This window comes from Equus quagga, chromosome 6, assembly GCF_021613505.1.
Source record: "Equus quagga isolate Etosha38 chromosome 6, UCLA_HA_Equagga_1.0, whole genome shotgun sequence".
Classification (NCBI taxonomy): Eukaryota; Metazoa; Chordata; class Mammalia; order Perissodactyla; family Equidae; genus Equus; species Equus quagga.
This window is the reverse complement of record NC_060272.1, coordinates 99,699,850-99,718,403: the sequence shown is the minus strand read 5'-3', so window position 1 is coordinate 99,718,403 and position 18,554 is coordinate 99,699,850. Positions and strand designations below refer to the sequence as shown.

Sequence of the window (18,554 nt, the reverse complement as noted above, 5' to 3'; positions counted from 1 at the left end):
GCCCAGTAATTGCACTTTGGGGTATTTGCCCTAGAGAAATAAACACATATGTTTGCAAAAGGAGCTGTACAAGAATGCTTACAGCAGCTTTATTCATAATAGCCCAAAAGTGGAAACAATCCAAACACCTGCCAAAAGGAGGATGGATAAGCAAGTTGTGGCATATTCAGTGGAGTACTACTCAGCATTAAAAAAAAGGAACAAACCACTGATGTTGCAAAACATGAGTAAATCTCAAAAATATTTTGTTAAGCGAAAAAAGCCAGACACAAAAGAGCACGCACTGTGTGATTCCACATGTATGAAATCCAGGGACAATAGAGTATCTTACAGTGACAGAAGTCAGAAAATGGTTGCCAAAGGGTGAGGAGGGGAATTGACTGGAAAGGGGTGTGAGAGAACTTTCTAGAGTGATGGAAAGATTTAATATCTTTTTTTGAAAGCTAGTTAAATGGCTATATACAATTGTTAGCATTCATCAAACTGGACACCTGAGTTCCGTGCATTTTATGATATCCTAATTATACCTCAATTAAAAAACAACAAACAAACCATGTGGGAAGCTGTGACAAGTAGAATTATTGTTGCAGAAAATTAAATCAGAGATGCAGAGAACAAGGTTAACCAAAGATCACAGTGAGTGTTTGAGAAGGATCCACATGAGGGGCAGAAAGCATAGCGCCAACACATGGGATTTTCCTGACCAAGGTTCCAGAACAAATGGAACAGAAGCAATAATCAGAGCTTTGAAATCAGAGCTTTTCTGAGCTTAAGAAAGAATTGTGTATCATATTGAAAGGACTTACCCCGTTCAAGACTGAATCCTAACTAAACATATTGTGGCAAAATATTTGAATTATGAAGAAAACGAAAAAAAGTCCTAACAACAAACATATAAACATTAAAAAAAAAAAACCACCAATGAGAACACATGTCAAGAAGATGTTTCCGTCTGGTTGGGAAGAAGTTCCTTTGACCTGAATACAGGATATTTATTTTTTAAACTGAGGATTGGGCTTTGAGTTTCGGTGTTACATATTCTTTATATCATTTGAACGTCTTCAATATTTTATCATACATTTTTAAAATAATATATGCTCTGCAAAAGAACTTTCCAAGTACTAAAACTTCTTCTGTTTTCTGATTTTGTTACTAGAAACCAAGAAGTTGTGGTTTATGTGTAAGGTAGAGAGGATGAAGATGTATTTGGCAAGTGGGAGCAAAATTATAAGTATATAAAATCTCTTGTCTCAGAAAAAAGGGACATAGCAAATAGCCAAAAAACAGTGATCTGAAGGAAAAGATGAAAATATGGAACAAGTTTACATCAACAAGACCTATGAATTCATTAAAACAAACAACATACATGGAGCCAGTGTCCCATGTTCTAGTGACAATTTCTTATCCTTCTAACTTACTTGTTCCATCACTCCCAAAGCAACAGCTCTTTGATCAACTTGTAGCCTCCAGTCCAGCGATGCCGTGCCTCCTCAAATTCCATTATTCTCTTTCTCATTTACCCATCTGGGATGCCAGAGTACATCACTATAATCGTTCCCTTGGGAATGTCCTCATGTCTCATGTTCTTCTTGTTTTCTTTGTATTCACTTTGCAAAAACCCAACCCTTGGTTATTTCAACTATTCCCCTTCTCAGTGTCTACAGCTGAGCAGCTGGAAGTTGCTGGAAAAAAATTCTCTAGTGAGGTTTCATTTCAAATTTTGCTCTCAAATCCCAAATGGCCCTCAGCACTACCCAAATAGACAATTACTTTTCTCTAATGGGCACACGTCCCCATGTTCCAAGACAGCCTTTTCTCATTTCTTTCTAAACTTTCTACTCCAACTCATCGTCTCCTCACTTCCCGCTGATGGCCTTGTCTCATAAGTCATTTAGAAAATAGAAACAATCAGAAACCCTTCCCTCACCTTCCCCCCAGCAAATTTACACATTTACACACCTTCCTGCATCTGCTTGTGTGTTTTCTTTTTCCCGCTACAGCTAAAAAACAAAAATTCTCTTCTCCAATCAAAGGCAAAAATCAAAATACCGTGCAGTGTGTTCTGTATTCTCTCCCTCTCTCAGTATCTCAGCAAATCCTTTGGCCACTGACTCTCTTGCATCATCATTATCTCCTCCCCACTGGATCATTCCTATCAGCACAGAAACATTCTCTAGTATCTTCTGATCTTTTCAGCAAAGATATGAAACTTCCCTCTTAGTCAGACACCCGTCTCTGACTCTTGCCCCATCTCTCTGCTACACTTCACAGCAAAACTTCTTCAGAGTGGGAACCCCACTGCCACCACTTTCCATTCCTCCACCCCTTCAGTCTGGCTCCCGCCCCACCCTCCATGGTAACTATCCTTGTCCTTTCTCCCCTGGGCTTTTACCATTGTGGTCTCTTTTGCCGCCAACCCCAAAGGCCACCATTCTGCCCTTAACGCACTGCACTTATGAGTAGTATTTGCCATAATTGACCACTCTTTCCTTTGTCCACACAATCTTTTCTTGGATACAGCGAAACAACACTGTTCTAGATTTCCTTCTGCCTGTATTGTCAGCCCTTCTTTCTCTTCTCTGGGGTCCTTTCTCCTTTCCCTGGACATTCAAAAGCTTTGTTCAGGCTCAGTCCTAGCCTCTCTCCTCTTTTCACTTTCCACTTTCTTCTTAGGAGACATCATCCACAACCTTGGCTTCACATGATTACACATCTGCAGATGACTCACAGGTTTTTGTATCCAGCCCAGACTCTTCCTTTGAATTCCAAACCTTCATTTTCAATTGCTTTCTTTCTCCTTCCTTTTTGACCCCTCCTCATAGAACCCCCAAACTTGCTTATATCCCAAAACACATTTAAGCCTCATTCTCTTAAATGGCTCTGCTTTCCACGGTTTTCAGTTTCTCAAAGTTGAAATGCGATCCTTGTCTTTGGGACCTTCTTTTCCCTCACCTTCTCCCCCATGTCTAAGCCAGTACAATGTCCAACCTCATGAATCCTGAATATATCTTGAATCCATCCTCTTTTCCCATATCAACCACCACCACTTGATCCAAGCTGCCATCATTGTCTTGCCTGAACTCCTGCACTAGCTTTCTAATCAGGCTCATATCCATCTTGGACTCTTCCAATCCACAGTCTTCTCTTTTCAGAAGAATCACAGTGAAGATCTGACCGTTTCAACCTTTCCCGCCTACCACCCTTCGGTGGGATTTTGAATATGCAGAGGTCATTACAAGGCCCTCAAAGCTCTGCACGGTTTGATACCCGTCTACCTCCCAGCCTCGTCTCACACTACTCTCTTCTCCCTACGCTGGCCGTCTTTTAATCTCCTCTATGAATCACATTCCGATCTTCCAAAAGATCTTTGTGTATTCTGTTGCTCTGCCTGGAGTGCCCTTTATGCCTCTCCTTACATGGCTGAATTCTCATTCCTGTCTTAGTTTAAATGTCATCGCCTTAAAGAAATCTTCTCTGGACATCCTGTCCAAATGGCCTTTCCACCTCCATTTTCTCTATACGAACTGAACACAATTTATAGTTAATATTTGTTTCTTTCTCCTCCACTAGATATTTAGCTCACGTGGAGCTCATAAGTTTTATTTATGAGTGCTTAAATAAATCAAGCACATAGAAGATGCTCAGTAAATGGTTGTCGATAGATGAAAGAATGCATAAGAAATGGACACACATATGTAAAATCATTTCCTTTTATCTTTCCATTGCCTCTGGCTCAAGTTTTTTCTCTTGTGTGGTTTCTTCAGAGTCTTCTTGTAAATAATAGAGTCCTTTGATTGACTGTGGCAAGCAAGTGATGGTACCATTCTTTATCAAGATGGTAGAGTGGCAGGGGTTGGGAATAGATTTTCTGAGAAAATGCATCCACTTTCCTCCCTTTACCATTCCCTTATGCAAGTTCCACCCTTTGGTCCTCATTCCCCGGCACTTGTGTTATTTAATTGGATTTTATCAGCAACTGTTAAGACAGGTGATGTTATTTCTATTTTCTGAGAAAATTGAGGTTCACAGGTACTAAGTAAATGACCAAAGGTCAACAAAGCAAAGAAGTTCCAGATCTCAGGTTAAAACCAGGTCAGTAAAAAGTGAAGGCTCATTATTTCTCTTTCCACCCCATCACACTGCCTCTTGCTATATGACAAAGTAAGGATTCCACCTGCATTAAATGTGTTGCAGAGGGAGGAGGAAGGCCCTGAGTTCACCAGGCAGGGGGGGATCTGGAAGTTCCTCTTGCAATAGAAATCCATGGAGGAAAAGCTTGACTCTTACACAAATGGTGCTCATTAAATACCATGGTTTGTGTGCTCCACAGTTCATTCTTTGACCCACAGGTCTTGTTCCTTTATTGGAAGTTACTTCATTAACATAACAACCAGGAGAATATAGGATCATTAAATCATCCTATAAGTCAGCAACATAAAAAGACAGCTCTCGAGATTTTCTCAATAAATTGCATAATGTTTCCCCTAACCTATCTTTATCCTTTCTGTAAGGACAGTTTTGATTAGATATTGAGGAAAAGACTACTTTCTGTACCCGCTTTTATAACTGCAGGCTTTTAAATTGTCCATATTCACATCATCCTAATGGCTTTGCTCTTGTTTTCTCCATGTTTCCTTCCAGTCTTTATACACATATTTTGAAATATATATTCCATCTTTACATGTTTCCATATTACACAGTGATAGCATTTTTATTCTGCCTTTACATTTAACATTTTCTTTTTTCTAGCAATAAAGAAAGAATCAGTAGACAAAGTATTTCAAAGCTAATGTGCATTATTCCCAAATCTTATTTATTTTGATCTTAGTTTGATGCCATGGTAAAATGAAGGTTGAATGGATGGTTACTAAAATGGACTAATAGCTTAAGTAGATGTAATTAAAACTTGTCAAGGAAGTGGATGATCCTTTGGCAATACTATTCTGGCTAAAGAAAAGTATTTTCTAAAAAAATTCCATACAAGTTTATCTAAGGACATGGCAGACGGTTGAACATAAAATCGAACTGCAATCTAGAATTAGTACTTAATAGGTTATTACTTTTAAACTTGGCAATATATATAGGCACTAAGAATTATATATGTCTATCTTGAAATGACAGAAGGAATAACAAACAACAAAGTGTATTTTAAGCTATAGATGTACTTTTCCTCTAATAAAACATGCTAACTCACTTGACATTTATTTATACAAACTCATTTAATAACTCCCACATGTGTTCTTGCCAAAGGTAGTATTCCAATATAATTATGATTAGGGACTTTATTTAAGTCACTGAAAATCTTAATCCTCATCTAATTATGCCAAGCAACATATAAAGTTGTCTACATCAGCATTGCTCATTTATTACACTAGTTTTCCAGAATACATAAATTCACTCTAAAAGCTTTTCCTGAAAATTATCATAAAGAAGTGGCTTTTTAATTCCCAAAGTTCTCATCTGAATTAGAATAGATTTAGGACAAGTTTTTAGAGCATAGAACTGTGAATTTCTTTTAAGTCTCATGTTATGTTATCTAAATTATCTTTATAACTATGAAGGCATATTTGACCAATTTCTGTGAGAGTTTAGGGAATATTCAGAGGTAAGTTTCTTCTCTTAACTTTGTGAACCATCCAGGCTTTGTATTGGGTTGAACTGTGCCCTCTCCTCGCCCCCGCCCAAAAAGATGTCTACCTGGAAGTTTTAAATGGGACCTTATTTGAAATAAAGATCTTTGCAGATGTAATTAAGGTAAGGATCTCAAGACAAAATCATTCTGAATTAGGGTGAGCCCTAAATCTGATGATGAATGTCCTTATAAGAGACAAAAAATGAGAAACTCATAAAGACACATAGGGAAGAAGGTCATTTGACAATGGACGCAGATATTGGAGCTATGCAGCCACAAGCCAAGGCACACCAGGAGCCACTAGAAGCTGGAAGAAGCAAGGAAAGATTCTTCCCCAGGGCCTTTGCAGGGATTAGCGGCCTTGCCAACACTTTGATGTAAGACTTCTGCCCTCCAAAACTGTGGAAGAATAAATTTCTGCTGTTTTAAATCCCCAAATATGTGGTAATTTGCTGCAGCAGCCTTAGGAAATTAATACAGGTGTACATTTGATACTAACTGATACTAACTTAAATTGATTTTAAGTTTTAAATTCCTTTAAATGTTAGTCTGTTATCTATTCTGTGTATATAAATAAGATCTTCTTTAAAAAAATATATTAAGGACTGAACATCTGTCACTGAAAACAAACGAAAAACCCAACCTTGTCTACCTAATATTCCATTTCTCTCGTAAGGTTCCTCTTTTGGCTTTGTTTTATCTACCGTAGATGTGGCTGGGGGTTATTCATCTTCCATGCTTGATGCAATCAGAAGAGCAGTGATGGTTTCCAATATCCTTTTAATCAGCAACGTAAATGCAAAAAGCCTCACCCTCAAGGAGGTTTTCAGACTTGCTACTCTTGGAGGCAGCCAAGGTAATGACCATTTTATTTCTCTCTCGAACAGTGTTACAACCATGCCAATCTGAGTCCTTGGATACCGTATGAAGGCACATGTTATGGCATCATCAGGCACCCAATATCCATGACATAGCATACCCCAAACTTCTCATGTAAAGTACATGCTCAAGCATGTGGTGGACGCATCATTCTTTCGGCAAGTTCCCTGTCTTTGGCAGAAAAGATAATACATACACAATTATCATTTTAATTTTTTTTTTTGAGGAAGATTAGCCCTAAGTTAACATCCACTGCCAATCCTCCTCTTTTTGCTGAGGAAGACTGGCCCTGAGCTAACATCTGTGCCCATCTTTCCCTACTTTATACGTGGGATGCTTACCACAGCATGGCTTGCCAAGCGGTGCCATGTCCGCACCGGGGATCCGAACCGGCGAACCCCAGGCTGCCGAAGCAGAACGTGCGAACTTAACTGCTGCACCACCGGACCAGCCCCATATATTATTGTTTTAGTGGATATTTCCATTGACCACGTGCATGTGTGTTCTTTAAAATAATCAGTTTTTCCATTGAGTCAAATGACATGCTCTCTATTGGCCTGAGTGATAATAATAATAGTAGTAAAAATAATAGCCAAGACTTACTGAGGTCTTACCATGTGATAGGCACTATGCAACATGCTTTAAGTATATTGTTATTTAATCCTTACAACCACTGTTATTAACTCCATTTTACCAACAAGGTACCTCAACAAGGCTTACACAACTGTCAAGCTATATAGTGCCATGATTTGAATCCAGAAAATCTAATGCCAGAATGCAGGCTCTTATCCTTCCCCTGTGATACCTTCCTGTATAAATCTCAGATTAGACTATGAATTTTGTTTACATAATTAAGTATGCTAATTACCCAAGCCTCATTAAAAGGAGAAAGATATAAAAATATAGTTGGTTGATATGAAAACATTGTTCATCAGCTTTTTCCAGTTCTCACGTCACTGTATTTTTATGTAAAAAATAGAAAATGGTAATTGTATTGCTTTCAGTCACTTTAGTATTATACCATAATCTGGATGGATGATAGTGAACACAGCATGCAAACTTAGATAGCTAGTGAGCAATAAAACATAGAGATAGAGATTTATGATAGATACCCTGGGTCTCAGAAACAGAAGGTGATGCAGGCCAAGAGTATCCTGGGAAGAGAAACTTGCTGGCTCTTCTCAGAATATTCTGGGCTATGATGAATGCCATAAAGAATATTTCAGGGAAAACAAGTAGAGGTCATGCTCTTTCAGTTTCCCTAAGTCTTAAGATTTCATTTTCTGAAGTTACAAGTTGTAAATCACCCATTCTTTTGATGAGTGTCACGTTCCCCACCCCAACCCCAGTGTACTTGTGTGTCTAAGTTGGAGTCGTTGACCTGCCATCTTATTTCCATGGTGCAAACGAGTTCTATTTAAATAATGCTTTTTTTATTTTAGGCTCTCTGTGAGTTGCTTCATCAGGATCCTGTGTCTGATCAAGCCGGCATGGGTTGCTTACCAAATCATTTCTACTTTGCTGTAATGGCTTTCTAATCTATTTTCTGGGCTGCTGGGTTTACTGTTATGGGATTTCTTCTCCTTAGCTTGTGTCTCTACGAGAGTCTGAGTGAAATGAGATGAGTGGCTTTCTGTATAAAGTGGGGCATCTTCCCAGCTTGCCACGGCCTTTCCATTGCTCTCAAGAGCAAGATGTGTGTAAATCACCTTCCCGGAGGCCTTTGCTCCAAAGGCAGCAACGCTACATTTCCTGAACTGCATTTGAGTCACTTAGCAGCTCAGCTAGGCCTCCTTGCAATAATCTGAACTGAGATCAATTTACAAATTCACTGAAAGCAATTGTGTCTTTTCTGTTTCATTCATGCCTGAACTCTCCAGGTTTTAAAAAATAGCCCGGTTTATGTATATCATTCAAAGACTGGTGAATGAACCTGGTTTTCTGGCCTATTAAGCACACAACAATTTTATGTTGAATACAGTCATTAAAAACTCATATTTGTCATGTTCTTTGTCAGGGGCTAAAGAAGTAAAGTGTAATTGGTGAAGGAGGAGAGAATTTCCAGTGATTTTCTATTGCATTTAGTCCTTCCCCATGCAATTAATAGAACTCACCTAACTGCTTTTAACATTTCTAATTATTTTTGCGCTCCTGTCTTGCTCTAAGAATTCTTTAGCCTTTTTCTTTTCTGAGCATAAAAGAATTGCCCTTTAAATAGCCTTTTAAGAACAAGTGGGATTTCTATGTCAGTGCTTAGAGAATTGCCAAAAGACTTCTGTATGTTCATATGTAGAAATATAATGTACCAGATATTGTCTAACAGGGATATATGATCCAATATTTTCACATCGGGCTATAGCCTGACCGTGACAGACTACCGCAAACACATGTAAAAATTCAAATAAATAATGTTGCATTCCAGTTGACCTTCCTTTAATGCATGCTTCCATTTGGTACCTCAGTGTCCCCTCAGTGACTCGGATTACAGGTTTTAAGAAGCTTTGAATTCAGCATCTTTACTGACTAGGGAAGCCAACTTCCCCATCTTCTGAAACTAAGTCATAAAAATGAGAGATGTTCTTCCTCAGCATCTAATGTTCATGGAACATGAATTCTAGCTATGAGGTGGATCGAGCCAGCAGTCATTATTGACCTATGCCCTATTTTAGAAAATCATTCTTCTCCGGCAACCAGAAAATCTATGAGGTTACAAAGAAATTGGTCCGCTTTCAAAAGCATTCGGACTCTTGAGCTAAAAGGATTATTTACTTTCAGAAGTTAATTTTTTCTGTTCAAAAGATTTAAACTAAGGAACTTCTGATGGATATGCCTGCATTGGCAAATATGCAAAAGGATAATAATTTTTTATTTATTCGTGGTTCATTTCACTGCCAAGAAAATAGATCTTGTCAGCTAGTTCATAGAACAAAAAGAACAAAAAGGTAAGGAAAAGGAGTTGGGATGTTGTGGGGGGTGCTTAGGAGGGAAAAAGAAGAAAGATATTATGTCAGTCGTCGTGTTTCTTAGAGAGATGAATGAAAATCTTGGAGTAGCTGGACTGATAGAGCTGAAATAGAGGCACCCTCAGAATCAGGATCCTGGTGATGAAGGGAACTGTTCTCATTCTCACATTTTGCTTTCCCTGTGTGCTCTGCCTTCTGTAAGTCCAAGTCTTGTGACCTATTGCATTGAGAGAGCTTTTCTGCTTCACTATTGAGATACTAATTTTTTTGTAGTAACATGTTGCAGATTCCATGCTTGCAAACTGGGACATTTGCACAGTCTGATGGCTTGAAATACTGACTGTTGATTAATTTATTCCACCCTGCAGCCCTGGGGCTGGATAAAGAGATTGGAAACTTTGAGGTGGGCAAGGAATTTGATGCCCTCTTGATCAACCCCAAAGCATCTGACTCCCCCATTGACCTGTTTTGTGGGGATTTTGTTGGTGATATTTCTGAGGTAAGTAAAAGAAAGGTAATCAAAGGCATTTATTTCATGAAGTGGTCATCATAGCTTCCCTGTAGAAAAAAAATAAAGGCTGAAACGTTTTAATGGAATGCAGGAGAATCTTTAAAAGGGAAGCTAGATCCTTTTAAATTATTACAATCCCATGCAACAATGTTAACAATAATGGTATTAACAAAGTATTTGTATTTTGATTATATTTGTATGTTTGAATGTATTTAGCTAAAAGAAGCCATAATATAGTTAGCACTTATTGAACATACTTACTATGTGCTAGGTGGCCTGGAATTAAGTACTTTCATGCATCATTTTTGTTTAATCATCAGAACTCTTACGAGAGGTAGGTGCTGTTAATATTGCTATGTAACTTACGGGGCAGTGAGGCTTCAGGGAGATTAAATGATCTACCTAAGGACTCATGGCTAGTAATTAGTAATTAGCAGACAGAGTCTGGATTCCAGTCCAGGACTTTCTGACTTCCAGAGTGGAGCTCTTGACCATAATGCTACATTGATTTTCTTAATTATAAGAAAATGAGATTTATTCCTTTGTTTCTCTTATTATAGAATGTTTTCTGTATAAAATAAACTGGTGCTTCTTACTTTAATAACAATTCTTTATAAGATATTGAATTTTTCTTAAAAAACTATTACCATTTATAGATCGATCCACTTATGAGATAATGTGATACTAAATATAACATATTAAGGTCTTTAGAAGAAAGATGCTGGATTATTTGAACTTGGTACCATTTGTTATTTTCATGTTATTTATTTTACTCCTTCTTTAACATAAATTTGTGGGAATAGGGCTGTGTCCCATTCATCCAGTCATTTTTCTTATAAGAAATATAAATATTTTGAAAGATTTGAATTATTTTATTAAATCAGTTTCTTTAATTTATGTAACACTTTTCCTCTGAAGAATTCAAGGTTATATACCAAGAACTTTCAGGTAATGGATAAACATTTGTTAATAGCCAGTAGTTTCTTTTTTTTAAGCAAAAGACCATTTCTTTTTCATAAATAGAAGTAAATTTTGCCATTGAGAAGTAAATTTATATTTCTGGGCTTTGCCAACCACTATTGGCTGTGAATTTACTTTTCTAAATGCACAAAATATTCTTTCTTATTGTGACCTTTATTTTGCATTTTAGGCCGTTATCCAGAAGTTCCTCTATCTAGGTGGGTAGACACACGTGTCAATGCTAAATAAAATCTTTCTTTATCTCTTTCTTGGGTATGGTTCTCTGTATTTATTGTACCATATGTTAAACCCTATGTGTGATCGTTTGCTTTGATTCTTTTTTTTTTTTTTTTTTAACATTCCCCGGCATCAAGCCCGTTTATGGCACAATAAAGGCACTATTTGAAATGCGCATGCTCCTCTACAACGTAAATCCTAAACTGAGGAACGGTAGACCAAAAGAAAGACGTCATTGTGTCCTTTCCTCTTTCTCTCATTCTGTACCTTCCACTCTGCCCTACCACGTTGTATTTGTGATAAGTATGTGGGGGAGTCTCACCACACACATTTTTTAACGTACATTCAATTCAGTTCACTGAGAGAGAGAAATAAATAGTCCGGAAGGTTCTACCTTGCCTCTCACTGCAGTTGAGTGAACTCCGAGTCCTAAGTGAACTTGAGATGGGAGAGACACCTGGTATTTCTTGAGCTCAGTTCTAGCAGGCCCTTCATCTCACCATGCTGAGTGTGATTCTAGGTCTAAAGATAAGTATTTCCTTTACTATGGGGGCTGGAAATGCAAACCGTGCACGTCGGCTGGAAGGACAGCAACAGGGGGTCCGTTCACCTTTATGTGATTTCTGCCTTAGGTGCAGAATTCCGACCCTAATCCTCAGATTAGGTGGAACATCGTCTGTTGCTCATTTCTCCCTGTCTAGATTATAAGCAATCTGAAAGAGAAGAGAGAGCTTTTTGTATTTTCTCTCTTAGAAGTAGTTTTTGTTTTTAAATCGCTCCCAGTGGCAAATAAAATACATATTGACACAAAAGCACTTTATAAATGATTCCTTGATTTCCTTTTTCAGGAGATGACCGAAATATTGAGGAGGTTTATGTGGGCGGAAAGCAGGTGGTTCCCTTTTCAAGCTCAGTGTGAGACCCTCAGCGTCTACCAGTTCTCCTGGGACAACGTCGTTCTGCGTCTGTTTGTGCCCAGGCGGAGTTAGAAAGTCAACGAATAGTACCTTGTTCTTGGGCTGACTCTCTCTTCCTGTATCCAGTTACAGTATTGACTTGACAAATCGTTTGAAGGAAGTTGTGCTAATTCTCAACTCTGTGCTTGGGAGGGTTCAAAATTTCTCTCTTTTGAGCTCTTCAGATTTACTTTAAGCTCAAACATAAGGGAATGTTATTCCTGATGATATCCTTATTATGAGATTTAAGTAAGATTGACTTCATATGTGGAAATGTGGAGAGGAAAGATATTTCTATAAAGTTAGATATTTTAAGCCAATAAACATGAAAATCAGAAAACAGAAAATGAACCAGTGAATATATTTTAATGAAGGAGAAAACATTAGACTATGAACAAACACTGGAAAATCACTTCAGATTATGTTTGAAAATTATATACTGAGCATACTAATTTAAAAAGAGAAATTGTTGAATTTTAAAACGTGTTTCCCGATTGACCTTGTCTTCTGGAAATTTGCATTTAATGGAATTTGCATTTCAGAGATGTGTTATTGTTGTGCTTTGCCTTCTTCGGGGATGAAATGTCAGAAATTGAATGCCACGTGCTTTCTTAATATAGTTCTGTGCTTCAAAGTGTTTGACAGAAGTTGAGTATTCAAGATTTAAAGTTTCTTAGGAATATTATTCTCATAACTACATGGCATAAATAGTTATATTTCTGTGTACTTTAAAGTCACCTTAATGTATAATTGTGTGATGCTGTTATTGCTTCAATTTTATTAGAAGAGAAACAAATTCCATAATCTACTGCTGTGTAGACTGGAGCCTTCATAAATTGGGGCAAGTGCTGAGCATCCAAAAGCTGCCAATACCAAAAGCAAGGGTCTCATTGCAATGACCTATTCTCCCCGAGAACTACGCCATAGTTGCTGGAAATTTCATACTCAGATATCAATCTCTTAGAACTTTAAAATGAAGGACAAATCCTCTTAAAGAAATGTTAAAAATCTTTAAACCCTGGGGCCGGCCCTGTGGCGAGTGGTTAAGTTTGCTCGCTCCACTTCCTCGGCCCAGGGTTTTGCTGGTTCAGATCCTGGGTGCGGACATGGCACCGCTCATCAGGCCATGCTGAGGTGGCGTCCCACATGCCACAACTAGAAGGACCACATCTAAAACTACACAACTATGTACTGGGGGACTTTGGGGAGAAAAAGGAAAAATAAAAAAGAATCTTTAAAAAAAATCTTTAAACCCTACATATTGTGAGTACTCTATTTTTCAATTTTATCCTATTATCTTTCTAATTCCTAATAATTTTCAGGACATTAGAATTTTAGGATAATGAAAAATATATAGATGTCCCACTTTATGTTAATAGGACTTAATCTGTACTAGACATCTAGGAACATTAAACAAAGCAGAGTATTTTTATGCGTCCTAACTATAACCATAACCTAGAATTAAAAACAAATTATGACTTTATGATAAATCCTTAAGAAGTATTGATGTGAATGTTATTTGAATACTATATTTTTCTCATTTAATTCCAAATACTATAAACCAAAAAGGAAAAGGAGTAGATTTTCTTAATGTATCTTAACACTCATACCTAGGGCTTAGTTGTGACTCATTATTATTATGTTACAGTAGAGAACTTTATGTAATATAGCTAATCCATATCTACAGAACTAAGAAAAAGATTCCCCCTCTTGTATTATAAATTTTAATCTCATGTAGTCATGCCAATTCAGAAGTATGTCCAGTTTTCTTTTTTTCCTGGTGGAAACACTTTTAGATTTGCTTGTTTAGATTTGCTACACTTAAAGATAGAACACATTTTTATCTTATTTTTTGAAAAACAACAGAGTTTGCATTGTGGGATATGAAGTAACTCAGTAAATCCAATTTCCAGTCTCAGCCTCTGTATTTCCAGAATTTCTAATTCCTGCACCATGTCAAAGATGCCCCCACAAATTTCTGTCCATTTCTCTAGAGCACTGGGAGGCGTTTTCTCTTTGTCTCCCGATCCCTGCCGAAGGACCTGGTTACCTGCTGTCTAACCCACACGAGCGGGCTTAAGAATTTGGATGAAATGTGCAAGATCCACTACTAGGCAGCAGCTGCCCCACCCTTGGCAAGCTCCTACACTTCTCTTCCTTAAGGGTGTACATTTTACGTTGAACATCAGTTTTCATTTAGATTTAGGATTGATATGCAGTAAATATACATAAATGTAGCATCAGAAGCAGGAAGAATGGCCATATACAACCAATCTGTCAAGCGTTAAATATAGCCCTGGAAATATGTTAAGAGTTGAATACCTTTTCCAGTGCAAATAGAATTCATTGAAATGTTTACATGTACTTTGTTCTCCCTGCACCCCTGATAACTTTTATGTTTTATTTCTCTGAGTGCAGTGTTCCTGAATGTTGATCTGCTTCTTGCTGTACTACAGGGATGTGCCACACATGTGGCCAGATGTTCTGCACTTTGAAATGTTGCCTTTGCCTACTGTAGGTTGACTTTCTGAATGGTGGAGAGGCAGTATTCCAAGCCAATCCCATTTGTCACTTTATGTTTGGATATTTTGCTCTCTGACGGGAAAGAAAGTATTAAAACTTATCAGCACCTTCACCCCACCCTGCGCTATTTGCCTCAGGTTTCATGGTATTTTTAATGGGATACATTTTGGCAGGTAAAACCGTATTCAATAGTATTAACTATCATACTTTAAAAAACATCTTTTCACAACCAGAACACAAAAGCAGGCTTATCAGCTAAGGTGAATTTACTTTTCAAAAGGGAATGAAATGTGGGATTAGGACCTGAGAGGTTGTCCTAGTCATGGTAAACTGAGATCAAGGAGACTCTGCTCCCTTATTTATTCTCCAAGCTTCTTCTCTGATTTAATTGTCAAAGGTTTTAGAATCCAAGAGAATATCTTGGAACAAGCTCCCTTCATGCCAGGAGGAGGTCTTTCTAGGTTAACATTGTGAGCGTTGAACCCCATTGAATTTCTTTTTTACTTCTGTGAGAATTCAGCATGGGACAGGAAGGAAAGAGATGGGAAGACACTCCATTACGCTTAGCTGGTTTTGAAGTGTGCCCTTGAATATCCCTGTGGGCAGCATTATGTCTCCTCAGAGATAATGGAGGTGGTGTGAGATCCAGCAGTGGTGTGAGATCCAACAATGTATTTTGAGTCTTCACACCCTTCCAGACTCTTGCTATTTTTAATCTTTTCACCTCAGAACCAGACATATGGAAAGCTTTAAAGGCAAGCTGGAAGCGTGTTGTGTCAGTTCTACCTTGTGCTATGCACAGAAGATATCCAGAACTGGATGCTTCCATAGCCCACTGGACATCTTTTCATTGTGTGCGTTTTCTGATGATGCTGGAAGCAGTCACATGTTTAAAAAGAGTGTTCTGAGTTATTAAAAGCTGGACTAAGAAATGTGTCTTGGGCAATGTCTTGAAATAATTTTCAAATTGCATGGATTGTGAATTTTTTTGAAGGCTTAAAGAAGACATTTGCAATTTCTGATCTACCTAGCCAACTTTAGGTATGACTTTGGACCCTGATACTTTTTAATGTCTCTGAAAGAAAAGCATGAAAGAAATGCACAAATGAATGGACACTATTAGAAAACCCTACCATTGGTCCCCATGCATGTTTTACATCCAGCTCTCTCCTCCCTTGGCCTCCCACAGTCCTGAGTGTGACAGATCAAGAATTGAGTTAGTTTGCAAATCTGGTCCAAATTTAATGAAATGTAAAAGATGAACAGGCCAATGATGAAACAAAATGTAAATTCCGAGGCCTTCCAAGTCCATGGGGTTCAATGACCTGAGTAATAGATGTATGTGCCATTGATTTGCCTGTCCATTTCCCACTCAAAAGCCTGCCAGAAAGCATTTTTTTATAGAAAACCACCTTACATTATCGTTAAACTCCTGATCGCTACTCGTAAGAATATACATGTATGTATTCATGGGGACATTTTTTCTCAATATTGTATGATTTGCTTATTGTTCTTGTGCTGAGTGAGCTCCTTTGTGCTTCTGACAAAAATAAATGAGATTTTGTGTTTACATTATTTTTTTGTTGTGAGTTCCCTCAGTCTGATAGAAGGGGGATTAATCTTACAATGTTTCTTTCTTTTTAACATGAATTTTAAAAAACAGAATAGGATATGTAGCTGTGGGCCAACATGTATCTTCCATCCTATGAAAGTCACCATAAATAGCTTTTAAAAATTAACCTATAATGTTCAGCCCTTTGGAATCAGATTACTACTGCTTTTGATTTCAGCATAGTTAATATTTCATATTTTATAAGCCACAACCCAGAGTGAGAAACATACTTTAACATCAAGAATTAGTTCACACTGTAGGGCAGCAAAATTTGCCACCTCAAAATGTGTCTCTTTGGTTTGTGGGTTATTTTAGGCTGATTGTTTTTAATAAACAAAAGACTCGGGGAGAAACTTTGACCTCTCCCCCTCATCGCCTAAAAAGAATTTAGATAGAGGACCTGTTCCAGGAAGGAGCTATCATCATAGACAACTATAGTGTGATATGAACTCGTGGTGTGGTAGACAGAGAGGAACCTAGCAAGGTGCATTTGATCAAAGTCCTCTCTGTGTCCCATTGTCTCTAGATGGCCCAACAAACACTTGTTTACCAAACATTAACTCTTTTCGTCTTCCTGTAAATTGCCTCCTTTCCCTTTGAAGTCCCAGACTCCTGCCTCCTTCTCTTTAGTCCAGAATGACATATATACCTCATTTTGCCTGTCTTTAGAATTTTTCATGCTTATGTGAATTCCCCATGCATACATGTTAAATTTGATTTGCTCCCGTTAACCCGCCTTATGTTATTTTAATTGTTCAACCACCGTAAGAACCAAAAGAAGAGAGGATTTCGCCTCCCGCACAACATACACATATGTGCATGTGTATTTAAACATGAGTCTCGCAAAATGATACTTTCCCTGTCTGTGATGCCTGGAGCTATTTTCTTCTATTATGTTCTGTTCTATTCTATCTTATTCTGTTTAATTTTTTTTATGCTGATAATGATTTCCAAAATTGGTTTCTTGAACCTCTAATGGGTCATCACCTGCAGTGTGGAAGCAGTTTCCAGTGTCTTTTGAGCTGTATACTTGAAGTCTCCATGCCTCCATTCAGTGATTTGGGCATGACATGAGTACCTGCCTCAGAGTCATGAGGATTAAATGAAATAATACTTAGCCAGCACTTAAGATAGCACCTGGGACACAATGACTACTCACGATATTGTAGTTATTATTTTTTAAATGAATACAGACTGAACAGGAATAAAACTTTATTCTCTACTGAGGTATAGTTGACATACAATATTATATTCGTTTCAGGTGTACAACATAGTGATTTGACATTTATATACATTACAGAGGGATCACCCTGATAAGTCTAGTAACCATCTGTCATCATACAAAGTTATTACAATGTTTTTGACTATAATCCCTATGCTGTGCATCACGTCCCCATGACATTTATTGTGTGTCTGGAAGTTTATACCTCTTAATCCCCTTCACTTGTTTCACCCTTCCCTCCACCCTCCTGAAATAAAACTAGTTTAAAACGTATTTTTATCAATTTATTTTTTAGCGTCTAAATCAAGTGATATTAAGGATCTCTCTATACATAAAAATATTCTGTAAGGATTAAATCTGATTTTTTTCAGCACTATGTTCATTATTTTTTATTTGAAACACGAAGCATAAGACAGTAGCAGATTTGATCTATAAATTCACCCTTAATGTTCTGAGCAATTTACTAAGCACCATTTTTTTTTCTCCTAAAGAACAACTTAGTCAAAATACCCAGAAGAGAATTTTCATGTACGTAATCTAGCAATAAGGAGCGCCTAAATTGCACATTGTGGAAACAGAGTTCTGTAATAGCTAATTAATGGACGTGCAAATTATTACATGGTACTAAATTCAGGACTTAAATAAAATAAGATTTAGACACAGGATAAATATCTGCCAGTAGTGAAACAGGGCCCGTTGTAGGGTGTTCTCAGATTCCAGTGAAGACGCTGTTCAGTTAAAAGAACAGGACCCACAATAGTTGTTACCAACAGGAGCAGGATATTTTTGTTTTTTGTTTTAATTTTGTTATAAAATGGGATAAGGGAAATACTTTCCGTATTTAAAGTGATAAAAGCCTATTTTAAAGTGTAATTAATTTTTTTCACTAATTCAGACTCATCCCCTTTTACCATCAAGCCAGCCCACACCATCTTTGTAAAATTACATTAGATTTGTCATACTTCTTGAGTTCTCCATGCTTCTATATTAGTTGAGTCTATATTTTGAGGTGGGAAGAGAGATAGCTCACTAAAAAAGCATTCTCTATGGCGAAAACTT

The 18,554-nt window shown here is 37.5% G+C and overlaps 1 protein-coding gene across 2 annotated transcripts in view; it reads left to right on the top strand.

Annotated features, from left to right (window-relative positions):
- The window catches only part of GDA (guanine deaminase), an 83,264-nt gene extending 70,023 nt beyond the window's left edge, over positions 1–13,241 (top strand). For both annotated transcript variants that reach the window (XM_046664814.1, XM_046664815.1), the window contains exons 11-14: positions 6,342–6,488; positions 9,843–9,973; positions 11,136–11,163; positions 12,031–13,241. In XM_046664814.1, the coding sequence (XP_046520770.1) occupies positions 6,342–6,488; positions 9,843–9,973; positions 11,136–11,163; positions 12,031–12,101 (377 nt within the window). In that variant the 3' untranslated portion in view covers positions 12,102–13,241. The remainder of the gene's footprint in view (positions 1–6,341; positions 6,489–9,842; positions 9,974–11,135; positions 11,164–12,030) is intronic.
- The last annotated feature ends 5,313 nt before the right edge of the window (positions 13,242–18,554 follow it).